General features: G+C 42.0%; 1 protein-coding gene across 1 annotated transcript in view; it reads left to right on the top strand.

Annotated features, from left to right (window-relative positions):
• Nucleotides 1-21,724, top strand: part of ephb4a (eph receptor B4a) — a 35,834-nt gene extending 14,110 nt beyond the window's left edge. The window contains exons 2-17 of the mRNA XM_054625199.1: nt 3,217-3,287; nt 5,197-5,478; nt 7,682-8,072; nt 10,531-10,683; nt 12,399-12,734; nt 12,830-12,954; nt 13,903-14,068; nt 14,386-14,485; nt 15,811-15,875; nt 16,036-16,149; nt 16,514-16,761; nt 16,840-17,055; nt 17,495-17,644; nt 17,932-18,125; nt 18,597-18,755; nt 19,050-21,724. Coding sequence (XP_054481174.1) covers nt 3,217-3,287; nt 5,197-5,478; nt 7,682-8,072; nt 10,531-10,683; nt 12,399-12,734; nt 12,830-12,954; nt 13,903-14,068; nt 14,386-14,485; nt 15,811-15,875; nt 16,036-16,149; nt 16,514-16,761; nt 16,840-17,055; nt 17,495-17,644; nt 17,932-18,125; nt 18,597-18,755; nt 19,050-19,158 — 2,879 coding nt within the window. The 3' untranslated portion in view covers nt 19,159-21,724. The remainder of the gene's footprint in view (nt 1-3,216; nt 3,288-5,196; nt 5,479-7,681; nt 8,073-10,530; nt 10,684-12,398; nt 12,735-12,829; nt 12,955-13,902; nt 14,069-14,385; nt 14,486-15,810; nt 15,876-16,035; nt 16,150-16,513; nt 16,762-16,839; nt 17,056-17,494; nt 17,645-17,931; nt 18,126-18,596; nt 18,756-19,049) is intronic.
• The last annotated feature ends 2,580 nt before the right edge of the window (nt 21,725-24,304 follow it).

The following is a 24,304-nucleotide window of genomic DNA, read 5'->3' as shown; positions in this document are numbered from 1 at the left end:
TTTGTCATCCAATTATCCTCCTCACCCACCTCTCTCCTCTCTTTCCTGTCTTCCTCTTTATCGCCTCAGATTGTTGCTACAAAGCCGGTGGGCTTCTGTGGTTTTGAAGTGGAAGAGGGAGAGAGGCAAGTGTAGCGTTTCTTCTCCGAGGAGTTTTAACAGAGAGAGTAAAATTAGCCGACTGTGAAAGAGAAACAGGGTGATAAATAATTGATTAAAGTTGCGTTTACCTCTCGGTGTGATATGATGACGAAACTGCTGCATTTGCAATCATGACGATTAGTGATGTCATGTGCTGGTCGGCTAGGTGATGGGGACAAAAATGGTGCTTTTAATGCTTTAAGATTGAAATGATTTGGCTGTGAAAGTAGGGACAAGGAGTGACGAATCCGTTTGTGTTAATGTGTGTGTTACTGTGTGTTACTGTGTGTGTGTGTTCAATCAGTTAATGTATTCAATTATCAGGAGCCACGATGTGAGCAGCGGTGGGCGTGATCGAGCGATCATTGAAGTCATTAGGAAAAAACGAGGATATTAACAGACAGATATTTATAGGTTTTCAACTTGTTCTTTCACCATTAATCGTTTTGTATAAAAACGTTCAGGTGTTGCAGTTTAACATGTGTTTTGATATAAAGTAAGAAAAGCAGTGGAGCATTACATTTTTTATAGAAATTGGAACTTTGGGATGTGGGATAATTCATTTTAATAAGTAAGGGAAGTAAAAAATCACCTCCATTAAGTGGAACAGCAAACTGATTTACCAGAATATCCAAATATCCCTTTAAGTTCAGTTTATTTAAATGTGGAAAAACAGCAGAGACAGTTTCAACAGTCCATCCTGAAAAGACCGAGTTTCGTCCTCAGTATCTGATCTTTAACCGTCACTAAAGTGTTAAACAATGGCGTCAGCTGAAATATTTGTCTCGGTAGGAAGCGCCAGCCAGACTCGGCTTTATCTCACAGTTTTTTTGTTTTGCCTTCATGTGAGTTTCATTGAGATGTGGGTTTGCTAAGTGGCGAATGTGATTGCCTCTCACTGTACACGGGATCACAGAGATTAGTAACTGTAGGCGTTGCAGTTATTTTTGTGAAATACTACAAGTGTTGTTGGTGTTTGAATACATTCAAATCACAGAGCTCATGGAGTCTCTGTCTGCCTTCTTATCTTTCTATGTAAAAGATTTATCCAAACATCCTTTTCTCCTGTATACAGAGCTCCACAGGAAACTGACTGTAATCAGTTATTGATAAGAGAGTGAAAGTAACTTGGTGGGATGAACTTTCATGAATCTGGCAGTAAATTTGCTCACATTGACACTGACGGGCATCAAACTATGGGAGGTGTGCTGACAAATTATGTTAAATCCAAAACATCATCAAACAGAGGAAACTTCTCACATTTGAGAAGCTGCAACTAGACACTGATTTGATCATCCAAATTCCTGGGGATTTGTTTTGTACAAGTCAATCAATTAATGAATGGATTAATCATTTATTCAGAAACTGAAGAGCCAGACAACAGGAAACATACATTTCTAGTCTAAGTGTTGAAAATGTAAACCAGGATCAATGTATTAAAGGAGTTTTATTTAAACATGTTGAGAGCAATTGAGAGGCAAACAAAATGATCCCAATATTTGGATGTTGCCCCTTTAAACCAATAGAAGAAGTTGTATTAAAGAACAACAGGGCCATATAATACCCACATTTGGATAACTACGGATGGAATCACTGAATCTGTGGGTAGGATTTGATTTGTATTGATTTGCTCTTGTATTCAGAGCAGATGTTTTGAACAACAAAGCAGCATGTTGAAGTAGGAGGTGGAGACAACACATCCTAAACAGTTGAGAAAAGCAACACTTTGGTCTCATCCAGAATTCAGATGGAATTTCTTTTTCTTCTTAAATTATTAAATAGTTCAATATTATTTCAAAATATGGTTTTTAATGTTTTGCAGGCTTCCTTTTATTTATATGAAGCATTATAACTAAAATCCATAACGTAATAGAAAAAGAAAATGTACCAAGACTAAAATAAACATGTCGAAAACCATAAAAGAAAACTGGAAAGAGAGTTGTTTTAAATGCCGACTCAGACGTAGTGTTGTATTCACGTGTGTGTGTGTGTGTGTGTGTGTGTGTGTGTGTGTGTGTGTGTGTGTGTGTGTGTGTGTGTGTGTGTGTGTGTGTGTGTGTGTGTGTGTGTGTGTGTGTGTGTGTTATTGAGGGTGTTGGATGCCAGACTTTACTGTTGAGACTTATATTGGGAGCTTAATTCAACAAAACATCTTAATAACCCCAATGATAAGCTCACACTGAAACCCCCCTATTTCCTCTAGCATCCATTTTCATGCAAGTGTTCGCCTTGATAGTGGCACACAGGAGAGCCGCATTAAATCCTGTTTATTGGTTAAAAAAACCAAACGGCCTCCACCCTTGAGATGAGCCTCTGTGGGGAACACGCAGGGCTCTAAAAACCGGTCTGTGACAGAAACCATCATCCCGTCAGTATGAATACTAGTCTCCAATTCAGCTGAGACAATCTGCCGACACAGCTGTGGGGAGAAAAGAAAAGTCCTCGCATGAAAAACTAGTCCCTTCACCCTGAACTAACTCTGCACCACGTCGCACGCAGTTCAGGTCCCCGGATTTTATTGTGATACTGAATCATAGCGGAGCGGCTCCGATTGTTTGTGAGCTGGCAGCATGCCCCCTCCAAAGATTAGAAAAAAATCAATTCTGTTGTAATCACAGATCGTGACTGGAAGGGCTTCAATTTTTTTACATTGGGATGTTTGTGAGCGTGTTTCTGTGTAAGTCTGTTGTCCTGTCCCGACCACTCGTACCAACTCTCTCTGGACGAAGGCGGCGGGTTTAGCGTGACCACAGGCACGGTGTGTAGCCGGGAACACAAGGGGGACGTGGGGGGAATAAAAACAAACATGAGATGAAACACAATTTTTATGGCAGTGGGGAATGTTTCTGTAGATGTAATTGACTGGTGAAACTCCATCTTCTACCGTAATCCCGCTGTAAGCCGTAGCGGATACTTGGCGGGGAACGTGATACTCAAAATATGTTCTCTCTTTGATTTTAAAGTCACCTGTGTGTTTCTCTGAATGTAAATGAATCTCATGCGTGTCAGTTTTATATTTCCTGCCGTGAGTGATGCATTTGTTTTTTCTCTTTTTTTCTTTTTTTTCCTTCACAGAGGTCCTGATGAACACGAAGACGGAGACTTCTGATCTCAAATGGACCATCTTCTCACATGCCAAACCCGCGGTACGTAAACCCAGCTCAACTATGTTATCTGTATTACTTACACAGGCCTTGTGGTGACTGGGGGGATTTTTGGCTTCCAGCTGTTCCTTTGTTACTTTGGCTATAAAAGAGCTCCTTATATGGCAGGTAACTGACAGAATAAAGGGAACGCCAGAGTGAATGTGGGATTCAAAGTACATTGAAAGCAGATGCTTTGATATATCCCATCAACCTTGGAGTTGAAGTTACTGGCTGCCCACAATTTTGAATACCGCTGCCAGAAAAAAGACATATTTGTAACTTGATCAACCAAGGAGCGGTTGTTAGGGTATTTTTTGCCAACAGCGTCAGTGACCCAAACTGCTCAACTTGCTGATTTCTCAAAAAGAAAACGGTTACAGTAAAGCCGGCAGGGACATTTCTAAAACCAGACAGAAGTACTCAACAAATGTGTCTACGCTTTTGATTAAGATGCAAAGCAAAAGCGGCTGACAGTCTGTAAATAGTTTGCACCACCGTTATCGTTTGAAGACGTTTATCAAAAGCTTCACGTTGTCAATAATATTGTGTTTTGTTTTTTTAACACTAAAGAGGATGGAAGAGTGATTTAGTCAGGAATGACAGGAAGACGCCATCAGCTATCTACATCAAAATTACAGATATAAACCAGATAATATACGGTTATTTATTTTTAGAATTAATGGAATATGACACAAAAGTATTTGTTAAAAGTTTGTTGTTGCATGAACTTTTTTGCGAAGAACCAAAATAAAGCTAAAATTAATTTTAAGCCTCCAGTGTAAAAAATAATAATTACAGACTGAAATCTTGTGTGAACAGCGATGACAAAGGATCAAACCTGATATCGTGTATTGCATGAAACTAATTTACTTCGCTCAGACCTACAGTTTGCTTTAAAACTTAAAGGAATGTTAAACATATGACCACGTCAGTCTCGTAATGGATCTGTGTATTTTCACATCTCTCTGATTTGCTTTCAAAAACCCACTTTTAACAATTTCTCTAAATGATTTGTGTCAAAATCCAGACCAGCCTTGTGGGATATTTTTTACATCTTCATCACAGAAAAACATTTTGCTCATAGAAACATATGCTGCCAAGGTCCATAGTATTTATTTTTTTGGAATTGAAAGGGAAATTCTTCCCTTCGAGTGATTCAAACCCGGCTCTCGGTGCTCTGCTGCACTGTAATTCATTCAGACCAGTATTCTGCCTCACTCAACACATCATCTGCAAATGGATTTTGAAGATTTACATATTTACATAACTGAATTTCTGAGCCTCAAGTTCAGCAAATCTGCTCAATTCTGCCCTGAGTATGTTAATTTCTTGCTTGTTTCCCACTCTTGGGAGCGTAGTGATGGTGAACGTGTTTGCCGTTGACTGAGAAGTCAAACATTAAAGCCTTTTTTTTTTTCGGTTGCATTTTGGCTCCCCAACAAATGTAGATTTCTGTGGAAGGTTGTTTCGCTTCATAGGTATATCTGTGATTTCCCCCCTCTGTATTCTTGTATTTTAGTCTAAAAGTGTGTTTGAAGGGTGAAATGTGTGTCGGTCTCGGATGCTGTGTGCAGCAGTGTGCTCTGTTTGACAAGTGAGACTTGTATTCCCTCTTGCTGGGCTGCAGCTCAGCAGGAGGAATGATTTAACAACCTCAGAGTCAAATTTGGGCTGCATCTAAATCCACAGCAGGTCGGATCAGTCCCTCGGGGCCTCTGACAGGTGCAGTACAGCAGAGGGCCAACAAAGAGTCGCACCATTAATATGATGAATTGGGTTTTTAATGTGATGAATTTTTTAAAGACCCGAATGAAAGTCTATCCAGGAGAATTAAAAATAAACTTTCTGGGTCGGATTTCATTTCGACTTGCAACCTTTGACGGCTCTTTGTTCTCCTCTCTGCTCTCAGTGGGAGGAAGTAAGCGGTTTGGATGAGGAGAACAACAGCGTGAGGATCTATCAGATCTGGCAGAGCGACAGCTCGTCCAGCCACTGGCTTCGCAGCGGCTTCATCCAGCGACAAGGAGCGTCTCAGGTTTACGTGGAGCTGCGGTTCACCATGATGGAGTGTTCCTCCACCAGCACCCACCACCGCAGCTGTAAGGAGACCTTCAACCTGTACTACTACCAGGCCGACTCAAACGAGGCCACATCCTCCTACCCGCCCTGGATGGAGAACCCGTACACCAAGGTACGTACACGGGCACCCTCCAATGGTTTACGTCAGTTAGTTGTTATCTTATCATTGGAATACTTTTCTCTCTGTTGACTTTTAACACATTAAACATCTGCATTAAAGAGTTACTCCCCATATGTTACATAAGAAGATCAGTTTAATTGCCCTGGTTAGTGTCACTGAGCCTGTGAGAACAGCTTTATGATGTCTTATTTTTCACATCTGAAAACCTAATTAATTATAAGGCTCCAACAAACTATTAATTTTAACGATTAATGCTGTTTATTTTCTCTATTAATCAATGAAGGGTTTAGAAATAAATGCTTTCAATATTTCTTGGAGCCCACAGCGATGCTTTTAATTAACACTCTAAAACCAGAAAAACATTTGATTGGCTCTTAATTGGGACACTTTAAGTCCATTTAAGAACGATGATGTTTTTTTGCTTGAAAATTGATCAAATCAGTGAAAATAGTTGCAGATTAATGTCAGTTGACCTATTGATTAATCAACTAATCGCTGTAATTAATTATTTATAGTTCATTATTCATTCTTATAGCCTGGATGACATCATCAGTGTTTCTTTGATTGAGCTTCAAATCTGTCGCTGTGGTTACACTTTTGTTCTCAATGCCACTTTTGTGATTGGATGCGACAGATGTGAGCTCAGCTGTGTCTGCATACGTATGCGAGTCCACACTTGACACTTCAATGCGACCTGGCTGCTCAGGTCAGAGGTACAAAGGGCAGTGGTTGAAACCTCCCCCTCTGAACCCTTTTAGACCCTGATACGTCGCTGATGGTGTTTACGGAAACAGACGCAACCTATTTTACAAACGGGGGATGTGAAGTTGAAAAGACATTTTGTAACCAGGGAAAGAGGGATCAATTCAAAAATAAGTAATTCAATTGCATAATGGGAGGTGTAGAATCCAGTTTTACCCATACTGGGACTAAAATTGTGGATTTCGGCCTAAAAATTTGACCATTTAAAATATCTTACTCTTGCACATCCCCTAACTTTAAGGTAGGTTTAAGAACCCTTTTAATGCATTCAAGAGAAAAGTTAAAGGACTGCATTTATATAGCACCTTGTGTTAAACGTAGACATCAGGGTTTTACAAATTGTCTCTCGTTCACCCTTTTACACACATTCATACGCCAATGGTCATGGAGCTGCCATGTTGGGCGGGGGATGAAACCGCCAACATTGTGATTAAAGGACGACCCGCTCTACCTCCTGAACCACAGCCGCCAAACGCAATCAGAAAAACAGCAGTGCATAATTTACAAATCATTGAAAAAGTGAGACTTAACAAAGATTCTTCGTTAAACAATCAAGGTTCTACTCTTTCCCTTTAATAATATTGGTGACAAAACTAGAAGAAGAACTTTAATTTACTTTTACTACATTTAATTTAAGGACTTATCTGGTTGTTTTACATTTATGATTTATGTATATATGACGTAGGTATATTGTACTCTAATTAACTGCTGACAAAAGGGTTAAGCTATGTTTTTTGGCCTCTAATGTGCATTTTGCTTTCATTCATTCCTTAACAGTCGTCATCGTGCAGAGACAAATAGCCTTGATTTAGTAAAGCATTTATAACAGTTGGCCTTTAATCACTTACGTTTTTTTTGTCCAAGTGATATAATCTTTACATGGGAGCACGTACTGTTTTGAAAACTCTCCTCATTGGTGCATTCGATCTGTTTCACAACCTGCGTGTTCGCTTATTGTTCATCTTCTGGCTTTCATTTTCCGAACACATAGCTTATGTGCAGAGTGCTTCCTGGCATCTCATTATCAAACATCAGATAGTGTGATGTCCTTGAACACACCGCCAAATAGAGCTTTTTCGAAATAATAACTGCTCATTGAGTTCATTACCACTTAATAATGTAACTTTGACAGGAAAAATAAAAGTTTTTTTCGCTGTAATAAATTACATTTATCCCGAGCGAGTTTCAAGTCCCTGCAAGTTGAGGTTCAAAGCGTACAGTAACAAATGGGAAACAATGGCTGCCAGGAAGGTAGGAGATCAATCTAAAATCACAGTGGTATGCTTTGTTCAATAATGTAAAGCATATGTGATGTTGCTTAATGGGCTGAAATGGCTAAAACATGCAAAGCCGCCAGCCTTGTCCTTTTTAAAACCCTGTTTGTTGGAACCGGGCCATTACATAAGATCCTTTCTCTTTCTTCCTATCCTAGGTGGACACGGTGGCTGCAGACTTTCTGCTGAGGAAGGGTGGGGAGCGGAAATTCAATGTGAAGACCTTAAGATTCGGCCCACTGTCAAAGAGAGGCTTCTACTTGGCCTTTCAGGCTCAGGGCGCCAGCATGGCCCTGCTGTCCGTCAGGGTGTTCTTCAAAAAGTGTCCCCCACTGGTCAGTGCTCTTTCCTCCTTCTCCGAGACGGTGCCCCGCACTCTGGTGCAGGAGGCGCAGGGTGTGTGCGTGGAGAACGCCGCCCAGCAGGGGCCTCGACCTCGGCCGCCGAAACTCTTCTGCGGGGAGGACGGCCAGTGGGTGGGCCAGCCGACAACCTCCTGCGCCTGTCAACCGGGATTTGAGTCCTCTGAAGGACACACTAGATGCACAGGTGAGACGGAGGCACACATACACAAGTGTGTTTATGGACTACACCTTGCACAGGCAGCAGAGCAGGCAGACTAAACAAGAAAACAATGGGTGAGATGAGGGTGGGGTTCACCGAGGATCGGAAAAACACTGGAGCAGAGAAAACGAGAGATGGGGGAAGTTAATGAGGGGGGAGCTGCTGCATCACGGAATGGACAGAGAGAGGTCAGGTGGAGCAGCACTTATCTCCGACAGGAAGAGCAGGGTCAGAGGCCTGCTGCTGCGACAACTCAAGAGTTCAGCTAAGTTAGAGGGAGCACTCGGGGGACTGGTGAGGGGACCGGGAGCGGGAGTGCGAGGAGGGGGAGGGGGGGGGGGGGGGGCGAGGGCGCTCGGGGTAAAGATCATATCACTTTGAGAACATCAAAGCAAAGCAGGGCAAAAAAAAAAGAGAGGAAGAAGCAAGATGATTCTCTCAGGAGCTGTGCAGCAGCTCTGTCTAATGAGTCCAATTAACAAGCCTCGTGCATGAACACACACACACACACACACACACACACACACACACACACACACACACACACACACACACACACACACACACACACACACACACACACACACACTCTGCATCACACCAACATGGATAAATGTTGAGCGCTGAAACCACAGAGAAATGAGAAAGAAAATGCTACATTTTCTCTCAAGAAACTGTATTGTTGAAGGTTGGATTCAGTTTGATCTCCGTGGGAGGTATAATGATTTTTCATAACAAAAAAAAATGTTTCCGACATTTTGCTTCTGGTGAAGCAACGCTGGTATTTCAAGCGTTCTGTCACTGAAGAGAGCCCAGAGGAAAAAACACTCACCAGACCATAAAGGGAAATTGCCTTTATAGCAAGATTGAACTGTTAATTTGCTTCATAGGCCGGTCACCAGAAATAAAATTGATGTCTACGTTTAGCATTAAATTACTTTAGCTGTAATCTGCCACAGACAATAAATATATTTTCTGGGTCAAACGCACAACCCTTTAACGTAAAACTTGTGAATGCTGTCGAGTGAGTGTTATAGAGGAGCTTGATTAGAATATTTAAACAAGTCTTTGAAGTAAAGCTCGAGCAGGCTATAAATACTGATACAGGGGAGGAGCTGTGCTAGTATAATGTAGCTTAACAATGTTATATAATGCAAAAGGGTGGAAGAACAGGCTTTGAATATTCCTAAATAGATTTGAATTTATGACAAAAACTAAGCACCGTCCTGTCGTCAAACTCTAGAAATGATGAGTACAAATCTTCATATTTGAAACGATCAAAGCCAAATTAGAAAAGAATATTATTTAGAGATCTTTGTTTATTCCAGATAGGGTTTAACGTTCTGACAGCTGAATTCATTGAAAATCACTGTTTAGTGAACAATAGTAACAGGCTGTTGGTGTAAACAAGGAAGTGTCAATTATGTGAAATCTTCTATGAACTAAAAGCTCGGAAGCACCCAGGTTAGTTTGATAATCCTGTCCTGTGACAGTTGCCTGCGTCTGACTTATAAAGTATGTATTTACAACTTTTAGCAGATGAGACATGCATCAGCCTCCAGTTTTCACATGTGGGAAAAATTCTCGCAGGCTAAAAGTCAGTAGGAAAGAATCTGTGTGAGAGTGTGTTGACCCTTAAACAATGCTCCACTCGGTGTGAATGTTTTTTTATTATTGCTTCATTCCTCTCACGCGGCATTTCAACCGCCACACTGAACAGTTATTGTAGACACGCTGCTTTTGGTGACTCACTGTGGCGTTACGAGGTGACCGATCGTTACCCATTCACATGTAGGAGAAGTGTTCATGTGAAGCCGAGAGGAGAAGGCGTTCAGGGTGACTGGGACTGCAACTCATAGTCTATTAAATGCTAGAAAGCGACACATTTACAGTGTTATAAAACAGAGGGAAGCAGTAACTCCTCACGTTTGAGGAGCTTAAACCAGGCGTTTGTTAATGGTGTCTGTCAACTAACTGATTGATCAATTAATCTAGTTCAGACTCATTTCTCTGTTTCTTTACTTGAATGCCTCACTGCTGTGTTGGGTTTAAGTGAGGAGAGTGCAGAGAGGGGATAATGTTCGGATCAATAAGTGGAGCCACATGTTTGGTGTCGTTATTGTTATATAGTCAGGTAAAGTCAACGATAAGCAGCACGTCAAAGTCAGACAGGTTTATACACTAAACTGTCTGTAACAATCAGCTTCATTACTGCGATTGTCCTCAGTTTATAGCCCTCATCACATTGTTCTGTCTGTCAATCTGCAACCATCTGGCACCCAAGTAGTAAAAAACATCAACAGCCATGTGTTTGCAAATTCAGTTTGACCCAGGACTGTCTGGGACACAGTGGGTTTGAAGATTGTGTGCAATGTTGTGCCGGTCATGTCCTGAATCAAAAGTCACCATCGTTAAACCCTCATTTGTCGTCGTCCCCCCCCAGGTTGTCCCGTTGGTCACTTCAAGTCGGCCTCAGACGGACAGTGCACAGGATGTCCAGGATTCAGCCACGCCACCACCGGAGGAGCGTCAGTGTGTGCGTGTCGCTCTGGATACTTACGTGCAGAGTCGGACTCTCCAAACGCCCCGTGCACTAGTGAGTATACAGGAAACCGTATTTATGCACGAGTCCACGCGCTCATGTGGAGGTGCTGAGCAACACAAGCATCTGGTTTGTTTCACCTCTCTGCTTTGCCCTGCTCTTCTTCACTTTGTTCTTTTTACGTCTCTGGTGCTGTTTTTCTCTCCCCCCTGGTGTTATTTAGCCAAACTCTTCTGATCTGCTTTATATCTTTTGTCCCGCTGCTAGGGCATTGAGATGCATGTCTTTTGTGACAGGTGGTTGGGGGGCAGGGAGTCCACTCCAAAGTTGAGAAGGCATTGATGGTCTTAAGTGACACCTCCATGCAGATTCAGGAATTTCAATTCAAGCCGCATCTTAGATGTGTGAATGGGAGGGACTTTGTAATTAGGTGCACCTCTTTTGGAAATTGGTAATAAAGAGGATGTGAAACAAAGTGGAACACGACGGGGATGTTGGACGTTTCTTGTTCTCTGCAGGTGTGATATCAATGCTAACCAGAATTTACATCCAATTTTATCCTTACTGATAACTTTAATTACAAAGGCTTTATCTTAATTTTTAATCACTTAATTAGGCCATTCCTATTAAATATTCTGTTATAATACTGGATTGCCTGTGCAATTCTGCATATCACCTATATTTTCAATTTGTATGCAAAATTGCAAAAAAACAGACGTGACAACTGACCTCTTCCCCTGAAAATAAGTGTTTTACATTACTGTGAAAGCCCTGGTGATTTTTATAATGCCGATTTTGATTTGTTTAGTCATAAAATGCATCGCCTCTAAAAAAATCCCCCATTCCCAAACTGAATTCAGAATTTATTCGCACCCAGAACGTCTATGATGCCGCCCCACTTGGGTTTCCAGCGAGAACACTATTAGCACTTAAGTTAGCTGCAGGCTCGGTGACAAAGCTCTGTCTCCCTGGCAGGAACTCATCCACGGTGGCTGAGTGGTATTACTGTTTAGTTATGCTTGGCTGGAGGCAATAGCTATCTTCTTACAATTTTCAGACGGTGATCATTATCATCCAGTTTTAGACAAACCTAATTGCACCAGTTAAATTCTGCAACACATATGCTCCCGCTGTGACGTCGAGGCACTGCAGGAGCATTGTTCTGCTTCGTGACTACATGTGCAGATGGAAATAAAATGTCTCCCAACGCATACGTAAAAAACAAAAAGCATAGACAAATGGTCTGTGTAGGTTCATGGAAAGGTAAAGCAGCGGTAAAATGAAACGGAAGCGATTAAGATTTGATTTGATAGAGACATTTTACGCATCATGATCGCATCAGGGCTACGAGATGCCTATATATTAAAATGTGATGCCAATAATGTGACAAATATTTGGTGGATGACTTCTGAGGGTATTTGGTAGAAAAGACCAGGTTCAGACAAGGGAAAAGTACATTTAAAGAAATAGATTGACATTTGTAGGAGATTTGCATATTTGATTACTTCAGAAAAAATATTAAAAAAATTCTGGGAAATAAGGAAACATCCAAAACAACAAAACAAATTCACCTACCTGCACATCCAAAGCTCACTCATGAACATGATGTTCCTCGTTTGATAATGAGGACAGAAAGTATAAAGACGTCAATTTGTGTAATGTGTCTGTCAGGAGCTTCATAGACAATTATTCTGCTGAGTTTCCAGAAGTCAAAATATAAAGAATGCCAAATCTGTTTTAACTTTGCCATTTTGTTTTTATCACTGTAGGACCTCCCTCGGCTCCGCGCAGCATCACCACCCAGATCAACGACACCACGCTCAGTCTGGCGTGGAACGAACCTCTGGACAACGGCGGCAGAACGGACCTGAGCTACGCCGTCAGGTGCTCCGTGTGCAGGTCACCTAAGGGGCCGTGCCTCTCCTGCGGGGACAGCGTCAGCTACCGGCCAGCTTCGCTCGGCCTGCCGGGCCGCAGGGTGGAGGTGTGGGGCCTGCTGCCTCAAACCACGTACGCCTTCACAATCCAGACGCTCAACGGGGTGTCTCAGGTTAGCGGCAAGGAGCCTGCCAGCGAAAGTGTCAACATCACCACGAGCCATGACGGTAAGAGAGTGAGAGAGGCGGAGGGGGACGAGGTAGAGGCGTATAAACGTTCAGAAGTACATGTGGTATTTATAATTCTTCTGCCATCTGTGCAGTGCCGTCGCTGGTGTCTGTGATTCGGAAGAGTGACTCCACAGAGAGCAGTCTGACTCTGCACTGGTCAGTACCAGTTCAGCCTCACTACACCATCCTGCAGTATCAGCTGCGCTACTGTGAGAAGGTGAGAGCCCCGCTGACGACATCTCTTAACTGTCTGGCTTTAAAGGTCACATACTATTCAGGTTTTTATGATTTTATTTTCAGTTGTACTGCAGCTCAGGATTAGAAAACTCACAATGTTTTGCAAAGAAATGTATACAGGTTAGTAGGTGGCTAATATGGATTTCCTCACATAGTACAAAGTGAACTGAAGCCCAGATTGTCTATATTGTCTAACCAAACAGCACCTCAGATATTTGACCGTGTGAAATGATACATTGCGATACAACAGCTTAAAACATGAACATCTGATTTCTGAGATTTAAGCTAAGTTCACACTTAAAGCAACAAAACGCCCAAGCTACATCGTCGCCTGTTGAAGCACTCGTTGACGTAGTTATGTGGTTTAACAGCACTGGGAACTGGCCAACAGCGTTTTGTGAAACAAAAACATATGATTGGTTGTTGCTTCACTGCATCATCGGAGAGCAGCTTTAACAGCTTCCATTCAAAATGACTTGTAGCCGGTTGCTTTTACGCACAAGACTTTGTTTCAGTGTTGCATGTGACGACTTTTAAAGGCAGTATATGCTACACATGGGTGTGTACTTGACATTTCTATGGTGGGGTTTGTGTTTTTCTCTGACCAAAACACACAACACAAACCTGACTCAGAGACGCCAACACACAACTGAGACATGAGACGCTTTTGTGTGAACGATAAAAATCTCTAAACACATCTTCCCCTCTAACATAATTATTAGATAACATGCTTCTAATTAAGTTTGCGTAATTGTGTTTTCATGTATCGTAATTGGATTGAGTCAATTTGACTTAAACTAACATTCAACAATGATGGCTTTTTGTGCATCCTTTTCTTTTTTCTACTTTGGCTTTTCCTCTCATATTCCTTTTTTTCATGCTCACTTCCAGTCCAGCTAACTCTGTTTCTTTTTTTTTTACACGGTAGGAGCGACGCAGCGAAGATCAGTGCCACTACACGGAGAGCAACAGAAACCAGGCGGTGCTGACGGACCTCCGCAGGGCCACTCAGTACGAGGTGCAGGTTCGAGCACGCACCATGGCCGGTTATGGCAGCTTCAGTCCCGTGGCCATGTTCCGCACGCTGCCTGACGGTGAGTTTGCTCTTGAAGAGGGAGTTTCACACGCATTATTCTTTCACACATTATTTTTTTTTTCATTTTCCTTTGGGAAGGTTTTTAAGATTCTTTTCAGTCCCTGCACAATTTTTCTGTTGAATGAATGTTCTGCCTTTGTCCTTCTATTCAGTTGATGTCCTTGTATTGAGCCTTTTTAATATTCTAAATTCCTCTCATGTTCTTTCTTCCCTTCTCATATTTCTTTCCCCCCGCTCTTACCAAAATAAAGCTCCTGCCGTGAAATCTCTGTCATTACATTACTCTAACGCTCTGTATTCTGTCCCCTATCTCAGGTCAAGACTCTGCCGCCCAGTTCTTAGTACCTGGCATCCTTATCGCCGTGGGGATGTTGCTGCTTGTCACGTTCGTCTTAGTGGCCGCCTACTGCATACGGTGAGAACGAGGGAAAAAAAGGGTATAAAAGGAAAGCAGAGAAAAAGACAGATTTTGAAGGGAAAGAGTAACAATAAAACAGGACATAGGGGGAAATCGAAAAGCAATAACTACCGTGACCCTAATTTTTACGGCTTTGCACCACTTTGTTCTTTTGTTTATAGAAATCATATCTTATCAACAGTGGGTTTACACACCGTTTTTATCTGTGTCAGGCGGTTCAAACACAAAGCAATGCTCATGATGTCTTTTGCTTACACTGCCAAAAGTTATCCCGCTCATTAGAACATTTTCCTTAGGCTTCACTGTTTGAGTAAATAATGTTGGATGCCATCAGAGGGAGAAAGTGTGTGTGTGTGTGTGTGTGTGTGTGTGTGTGTGTGTGTGTGTGTGTGTGTGTGGTGTGTGTGTGTGTGTGTGTGTGTGTGTGTGTGTGTGTGTGTGTGTGTGTGTGTGTGTGTGTGTGTGTGTGTGTGTGTGTGTGTGTGTGTGTGTGTGTGGTGTGTGTGTGAGATTTAAAGAGAGAGAAATGACGGTAGAGGTAGAGGGCAGGGACAGACAGGATGCAGGCGTCCCAACCCTGTTTCCACAGGACAGGAGAACAATGGCTATGACCTTGTGACACACACACACACACACACACTTACACACACACAAACCAGTGGCTGAGGCCCAGATCTGCCACTAACCGAGGGTGGTGCACATTATTGCTATTTTAGGCTTATGAGGTGGGAGCATGAGAGAAATGGAGGAAGGCAGGGATCCAGTAGCTACAGGGTTGTTTTACAGGGACGAGAGTTAAAACCATAACGGTTTGTTCACCGTTACAACAAGCCATCGTGTGTTGTGCATTGAGATTGCAGTTAATTGATTGAGGATTGTTTTTCTCATTAAGATTTTGTGTCAAAAAACAAAACAAAAACGGAGGTGTTCTTGGAAAAAGCAGAGTTTTGGTTATTGGTGATCTTACCTCTGACCTCTTAGTGAGTGGGGCCAAGATAGCAGAATATTTCCTAAGGGGATTTTAAAAATATATCATATTTTACAATGCTCGCGAGCATCCTAGATTTTCAACAGCATCTTTATCATAAAAAAAAAAAAAAATCATACAATGTGTGAATATGTTTTGGCTCATTTCTCCTTTTTTAGACTTTGTATTTTAGTCACAGATACACAGCACACTGTAAGACCCGTGATTTGCATAACACTGGGCTGATAAAGCACTAAGAGCGCCTGCCAAAAAAAGTCTTATTCTCATTCTTCAGATATCTGCGCTGCCAATCCTAATCTTTATTTTATTTATCCCGATCTCTCTCTACCTGCAGCAGACACAGCCGAGTAAAGGATCCAGAGCTGAGCGACAAAAACAGCCAGTACCTTGTTGGCCAAGGTAACAGATGAAGGACGTGCACACTAAACCTGAGCTGTGATTCATAACATGCTCAAGTCAAGACATTTTCTTTTAATGTCACAGGGATCATTGCCCCTCATAGAACTCTAACATTTCTTCTTTTCCTTTCCCACGACTCTGTTTGTCTTTATTTTTGCAGGGGTCAAGGTTTATATCGACCCCTTCACCTATGAGGACCCTAATGAGGCCGTGCGAGAATTTGCCAAGGAAATTGATGTTTCCTTTGTCAAGATCGAGGAGGTTATCGGCGCTGGTAAGCCCCAGCTTTATGCTTTTCCCATTATTCACAAACGTTCTTGTACCAACTCCCTCTGTGGACCCTCTGGACTTTTTTTTAGCCTTAGAGATTGTCGTCTTTCAACAAAACATTATTAGAATATGTATTTAATTTACTAAGCTAAATTGGTTCTGTGACATTCAAAACAATTGCCCTTATAATTCTTTATCAGACAAAATTCAATACTGCGTGTAAATAAAGCAATTAACTGATAAATATGTTTCCAGCCCTTATTCAAACTAAAGTGCACCGCTAGCTTCAGGCGGACTGTAGGTTTGTAGAAACTGTCCTCCTCCTAATGTGGTGGAAACGTGTGTGTTTCTGTGTTTGTGTGCTGCAGGAGAGTTTGGGGAGGTGTGTCGAGGGCGACTGAAGGTCCCAGGGAAAAAAGAAAACTACGTAGCCATTAAGACACTCAAGGGAGGCTTCACTGACAAGCAGAGGCGGGACTTCCTTTCTGAAGCGTCCATCATGGGTCAGTTCCAGCACCCCAACATCATCCACCTGGAGGGGATCATCACAGCCAGCTGTCCAGTCATGATCCTCACAGAGTTCATGGAGAACGGAGCTCTGGACTCGTTCCTGCGGGTGAGTGTGGCACAGAAAACACCGAAACACATCGCCACTTCAGTGGTTCTCCAACTGAACTGTTCCTCTCCTCCGTAGCTGAATGACAGCCAGTTCACTCCCATCCAGCTGGTGGGGATGCTGCGTGGCATCGCCTCTGGCATGAAGTACCTGGCAGAGATGAGCTACGTCCACCGAGACCTGGCCGCCCGCAACATCCTGATCAACAGCAACCTTGTGTGCAAGGTGTCCGACTTCGGCTTGTCGCGCTTCCTGCAGGAGAACTCTTCTGACCCGACTTATACCAGCTCACTGGTGAGATGACACTCTTCAGATGATGCTAACAAACACTTTCAAATGAATCTCTGTACAATACAAATATATGTCTAAATAGATATATAGATATGTAGATGTAGGTATAGATATAGATCTATATCTATATATATATATATATATATATATATATAGATAGATAGATAGATAGATAGATAGATAGATAGATAGATAGATAGATAGATATATATATTATAGATGTATAGATATCTATATAGATATATATCTATATATATATATATATATATATATATATATATATATATATATATATCTATATATATAGATATAGATATCTATATCTCTATATATATATATAGATATTGAGAGAGAGAGAGAGATTTATTCTTTCCTTGTCAGAGCCCTGTCTGACCATGCTCATTTGAAGTTTGCAGTGCTGAATGTTTTCTCTTCTGTGCAGGGAGGTAAGATCCCAATACGCTGGACAGCACCAGAGGCGATTGCCTTCAGAAAGTTTACTTCAGCTTCAGATGTCTGGAGCTATGGCATTGTGATGTGGGAGGTCATGTCTTTCGGAGAGAGACCGTATTGGGACATGAGCAACCAGGATGTAAGTCTAGGGCCATTCTTGACAAATATTATGAAGGTTTTTCTGAGGCACAGCACAAAGTTGAGCTTCTGCAAAACAACATTTAACATTTGCATTCTGAAATAATCAATTAAGTGTTTTGGCAGTAGCCTAACCATGAGATTGCCAAACAACACTGTCATAAAGGGCAAATTTTACTCTGCTGTATTTATTTATTTTTTACTGTTCATATCCTCCAAGCAGCTTGAAGTTTATCGAAATTAAAAGTTAATACATGGTTTGAATAGTGATCATTCTCTCCCTATCAGGTCATCAATGCCATAGAGCAGGACTACCGGCTGCCACCACCCCCTGACTGCCCGACCCATCTGCACCAGCTGATGCTGGACTGCTGGCAGAAGGACCGCTCGGCGCGCCCTCGCTTCTCGGACCTCGTCAGTGCTCTCGATAAGCTCATCCGTAACCCTGCATCACTGAAAATAGTGGCCCAAGAAGGAGCAGGGTGAGTGCAGCAGGTTTTTTTTGGTGATTGACAGAGTAAACCTGCCTGATAAGGTCACAGTGGCCGCGCATATACAGCTGGAGAAAGAACAGAGAAAAGGAAGGACGCATGCCAGTCATTTCATGATGTCCCTTTCTTTAGTGTCCATTTAGAATTGTTGCAGTCACAGGACACACATTACCCTCCTACTGCCCAATCTTATGTACCACTTTAACGTCCTGCTGTGACCTGTCAGCCACTTGCTGTGCCCATTTCCCTTCCTCCACATTCTGCCTGTCAGCTGGTCGCATACAGGAGAGGACGCTCCACCCCTGACAAATCCCATTGTTTGTCCCTGTCAGTCACTCAGCCTCAGATTATACCTTTGCTTGTCGACTGGAATGTTGCTGCTGGATATTTATAAGCTCCTCACGGTTGTTTTGGTGACAGTGTGATTAAGTTCTCCCATTGTTTCTCCACTCTGTCCTGCAGGCCGTCTTACCCCCTGCTGGACCAGCGCGCACCTTTAGCCCTCTCGTCATGTGCCTCGGTGGGGGAATGGCTCAGGGCCATCAAGATGGAGCGCTACGAAGACAGCTTCTTGCAGGCCGGCTTCAACTCAGTGGACCAGCTGAACCAGATCACCACACAGTCAGTTCCAGTTTTCTTATCTACACTGATACTTATTTCCAAAGCAAAATGTTCACTTTTCTTCCATAGCACAAGGTCTAAGAGTTAGCCTTGTAGCTTTCAGTAGTTACAGTTTTAAACACGTCCCAACCACAGTCTCCTGAGGTGCATTTTTTTATTTGAATTTAAGACACTGAAAGCCCAGACAGCAAAATGCAATGACTGAAATAATATGTTAAAGTCCATCCAATTATATATTTTCATTTTCTTTGTGTTTGTCCTGCCTAATTAGTGATTTTTCTCGTCTGTGTTCAGGGATCTGCTGCACATGGGAGTGACTTTGGCTGGGCACCAGAGGAAAATCCTTTCCAGCATCCAGACGATGACCTTTCGGAACAAGAGCACTGCGACTGTGACCTTCTAGCTCACCTCGTCTCGCAGCCAGGACTTGAACGCCGGCACACTGGTGCAGCCATGCACTTAGAGCACTCTGGATTCTCTCATTTGACCCACTTTTGAACACGGACTCCAAGGGAAATCGGCAGAATTTACTCATGACCAAAAAATTCTTCGAAAAATGAACGATTTAAGATGACTTTCACATCAGAAAGAGAGAGTTGTCCAGACCGAGGCATGTCCCTGACATCCACAGTGACCAAGTTGACGTTTTTTTTAAAGTTTGTGGTCAGTGTTTTTGTATCTACCTGAAATAAGGACCCAGTAAATGTGCTGAACCAAGAGGGGAGACTGATCAGGATTTACAAAGTTTCTGTTGAATCATGTCATTTTGGAAAACTGGCAGTGGACTGGTTTGTTGTCCCAGTAAAAAAGACACTTCACCTGAGGAGACAAAAAGAAATGCCAGTGACAATTCAAGGGTCATCAGTTTTCATATTGTTGTAATTATGAATGAGAACTGCTTACACCTTGGGTGTCTTGCATTTAATCCATCTGGATTACATCACTACATGAAAGAATTTTCACACTGAGACTGAACATTTTAACAGTTGGATTTTACTTCTTTGTTTCTGTTTGATTTCAACATTACCTCCTCTTTACTCAGGTGTGATGTGTAATGCAAAACTTTGGAGAGCGCTGCTCGTTCGTCCTAATCACACTTCTTTCATCTTCTTCAGTCTCTTTCTTCATCGGCTCCACAGCATGTGAGAAGAGAGACGCAGAGACATATCAGCACTTTTGTCATTTCAGAGTGAATTGTAATCATCAGTAGCTCCATGTGTTTTTCTCGGAGTGGTTGGTTATTTCTACTGCCTGTGTTTCCGCTGGCAGCTCGGTTTTATTGTAGTCTGAAGACTGACTGAACAAGGACCAAGTGGACTCAGAGACCAGAGAACACTGTAGAATTGGGTTTTCTTTTTAGAAATTTACCAATGAAGCAGTCTGGCCTCAAACTTGTTTTTCTTGATATAAATGATGCATTTTTAATTCTCTTATTCTGTATTATCCATCTTCCAGTGCCATTCAGTCGTCTTTGTGGACTTAAATGCCAATTTTATAATGCAGAAATCTCTCTTGGGTGATTTTTCTCTCATTAAAATGTACCTCAAAGGGTTACTTTGACATTTTGAAGTTCAGTGCTTCATGCTGGTTGTGTAGTCGGCAAATTGTTTCTGCCTTTGCCTCAAAGCTATACAAAATTCATTTCTTGAAATTCTTAACATTTAACACAATGTACAGCCACCAGCTAAGCTAACATGTTAGCTTGCAGTCAGCAGTATCCATTGGTTTCAGGGTGGAATGCTAACAACACTGTTGAGCTGCTGTTTGTTTAGCACAGCAGCCCCCCTCATATATTAAGTCTAGTGTATTACTTTCTTTCATCAGATGCTGGTTGTGTGGTCAGCAAAGGGTTTGTGTTTTGCCCCAAAGCAATAAGAAATGTTTAACATTTAGCTTAGAAAACAATACATATTACAAGCTAACATGCTAGCTTGTGACCGCGGTATCCATTGGTTTCTGATTGGAGTGCTAACAACACTGTTGAGCTGCTGTTTGATTAGCACAGCAGCCCCCCTCATATTATTCAAAGTCCTTGAAGAGGAATAACAGACTGGAGTTCAAAATGTCAAAGTATTGCTCAAAGAGATCTCGAAGGATAATACCAGTCATTTTTGGCAAGGCATACATCATTTTCCTGCAGTTAATCATGAAAATGAAGTTTAAACAGCTGCTAAAACATACTCAAATAACTATGTTTAATACAAAATGCTATGATTGCTTTTACTAAATATTTTTTACCTTAGTGCCATTGAGCACCTATATGATTTTTCAATTGGCAGTTGGGTTTTTCCTCTTACTTGGACTTTAACATGGCTATTTTATCACATGCGTCGATTATCCAGGGTTTTAAGAGGCTTTAAGTGCATTTTACACACATTCAAAATCCGTTCAATTGTGATGATTAACATAAATCTAAGTCAGATTGATTCACACAAAAATGTGGGTGGTAGTAATGACCACACTCTGAGTAACACTTGAAAAAGTGTATTCGAAACTTTAAAATTATCAAATCTTTTTAATTAACATAAATGTATGTAATGGGCCTCTAATCAAAAACACTGGTATTGTCGGGAAAGAGTCAGAGATTCCTTTAAGGATTATGAGCAATGTGGTCTTCATATTGAAGATCTCAATGACATCTACTTTGAAACAATGAATAGATAAAGTATGTTTTGATTACTGTCCTGTGTGTAGGCTAATCTGTATTCAGTATTCATAATAAAGATACACACCAGTGTTTACTATCACCGACTCATTTTTCTGCTTATCAACATGTCTGCCGAAGTCATTATCACCTCAGGCGGAGCGTGACAGCTACAACAAATATACGTGGACGTCATTGTTTGGACGTCAAAGGAAGATCCTCTCTGACCTGAAAGTGAAAATCCATATCATTTACCTGATGACAGGACGATCTGTCCCAGTAACCCCAGTGACTTTTGTCCCAAATACAAAGCAAAGCCAAATTTGCCATAAACACACACTGATGCCTCTGGATTCGCTTTGTTCCTTTTGATGCTGTAACGCATTTTATTTCAGTTCTCACAGATGTTAAATAAATAAATTGTTCTTGGTTTTCCCGTTTTCATCTTTGGTTAGATAATGTCTCTTCTGAACTGGTTCTACGCTCACAGCAGAAATGTGCGAGTAAAATCTCTAATAGGGTGCGTTTTTATGTCTCCTTTGTGGCTCTTGTTGCAAACATCCCTCTCATCTATCCCATCGCTCCGTTTTTTTAATAATGAGACAAACAGGAGACTGAGAGAGTTTGAGTCTCACTCCCCCCGACATTTCCCAGCTTCGCCTTTCCTCTTTGCCTTCTGTCTCTCTGGAGAGACTTCACCCCTCGAGGGCTGGAATCTTGTCCTCTCCCATGTTTCTCTTCCTGGTCCTCAGCCCTTTTAATCATGAAGAGATGTTCTTTTCTTCTCCCGTGCCTCAGGCTGAGAGAAGCTTAGAGCGCAGCATAAGCTTAAACTAAACTCTCGCACACACTTTTTTTTTTTTTCCTTCTCTCTGCTCCTATCTCCAAAAGCTACCATAACCAGGCGAAGCTGTCAGGGCTTCAAGAAGTGTTTAGCTTCATTGATTAATGTTCTTTGATTATCTCTGTGTTACTGACTCATTCCTCTTGTTCTACTGCTCTCTTGTGGCCCACAAAGTACAGACCTGCGCCAGTGGAGCTTCCATGTAGTGGAGATAAATAACCATGAATAACTTTTTATTTATCTTTTAAACCCCACACAGTGTGTTGTGGTGTGCATGAATCCCTGTGTCAGAGTGATTCATTGTTTGAAAGAGAGGGACAGGCATTCATCTCTGGTTTCTACTTCTGTCAGTGCTTTGCGTGACCCCTGACCCCACCGTATAGTAGAAACCTAGCCTCGGCCTTTGTCTGCATATCTGAATGGCCATTCATTAGGCCTGCTGTTTGAGCAGGGAGCCGACGGGGCCGCCCAGGTTTTAGCATTTAGCGGATTGTGTCATTCCCCCTCGCATTCCTGTGTGCATTCAAGTGTGGAGTGTGTAGGTGGGTGGATGGTGGTGATGGGTGGGGGTCAACCAGTGGGACAGGTACATTTGTGTTAGCAAGCAAAGGGGGGGCAGGGAGGGAGAAACAGGATAAGAAGTGGTTTCACTGTGTCGGTAGCAGTAAGCAGAACAGAAGAGTGATCCTGCATCAGATGTGTAATCTTAAAGATGTAAACCAGCTGTTGCACTTCCATAAAGTTGGGGGTCTCACAAGTAAGGAATTTAAAAAACAAAAAAGAATAGTCAAATTCAGAACAGCTTGTAGTAGATCTAGATTCAAACACTACAATAAAGCAATTCAATTCCCTCCCAAACGCAGACTTCTATTAAACCCCACACCTCAATTTTGTATTGCAGGCATTTAAAGTTTTAATCCTAATCCGAGACAACAATTTGATAAAAACGCCTGAAACCACGTCCCTCAATCATTTCTGATTTCTGAATTTGAAGGGCGGCGTGTCTTAAAATTGTGTGTACCTTTCAGCAATTGGCCAGGTGTGCACAGGTTTCCATTCGTTACGCAACTGTTTCTTTTTGTGTGCACAAACGAATGCAGCACTATCAATAAAGTGCGTGCCATCATCCCCATATTTATATGATTATTGTGTGTCCTGCTCCTCTTAATGGAGGAGACACAAATTGGTATAATGGCCCGCTCACGTGTAAAACTAGATGTCTTCTGGGAAACTACTGACTAACTTTCCATCCCTCTTCTTTTTGGATGCAGCATTGCTTTTGATTTCCCTTAACACCAGAAGCTCAGAGATGGAAAGTTACATTTGAGATTGTCATTCCTTTCTCTCTCTCTCTCTCTCTCTCTCTCTCTCTCTGCCTCTCTGCTTCTGCTGCCAGATTTCCTCCCAGAGATGACTTGCAGACAATTTTTGATTGAAATGGCCCAATATTTCTGAGCAAATCCACCCAGCAGCCAGCTCCAGATTATTTTTTTCACCTGTGTACGCAGCGTGATTGTGGTGAAAGATGGGAGGCACATTGCGCGGCTGAGCGCCTCCACTCTGTTTTGTATTAAATTTGATCACAGGGAAAGTTGTCCCTCCCTGCTGCTCTGCTGCATTTCTGTTGACTTTGCCGGAGCTTCTGCCAGGCCATCACTGTAAATAAGAGTTTGTTCTTCGCTGACCCACCTGGTCAAATAAAGGTTGTAAGAATTTAATTATACTTTCATGCTGCAGCACAGTTTGATGTGGAATTAGTCTTGTACTTTTCATCATACCCTTAATCCAGTTAATCAATGCAAACCTTCAGATTACAGGCCCCTGCTGTCCCCTCAGTGTTATTATTGTTATTATTTGTCGTAGCAGAGTATTCATATAATGTTCTATTATCTGCTTCCAGGCTGTCACCTCCAGATGAATTTATTTGGGTGTGATCTCAATTTATTTGCCTTTCCTGCAAGTTCCACAGTTATAGATCCATGCCTGCTCCTCTGTGTATCTGTCTGCTTATAACAAATTGATTTTTCATAAAGCCAAATAGTTTCCCTATACATATTACGA

This window comes from Anoplopoma fimbria, chromosome 24 (genome assembly GCF_027596085.1).
Source record: "Anoplopoma fimbria isolate UVic2021 breed Golden Eagle Sablefish chromosome 24, Afim_UVic_2022, whole genome shotgun sequence".
In the NCBI taxonomy this organism is placed as follows: domain Eukaryota; kingdom Metazoa; phylum Chordata; class Actinopteri; order Perciformes; family Anoplopomatidae; genus Anoplopoma; species Anoplopoma fimbria.
The sequence above is the reverse complement of the archived record's forward strand: the minus strand, read 5'-3'. Positions and strand labels throughout refer to the sequence as shown.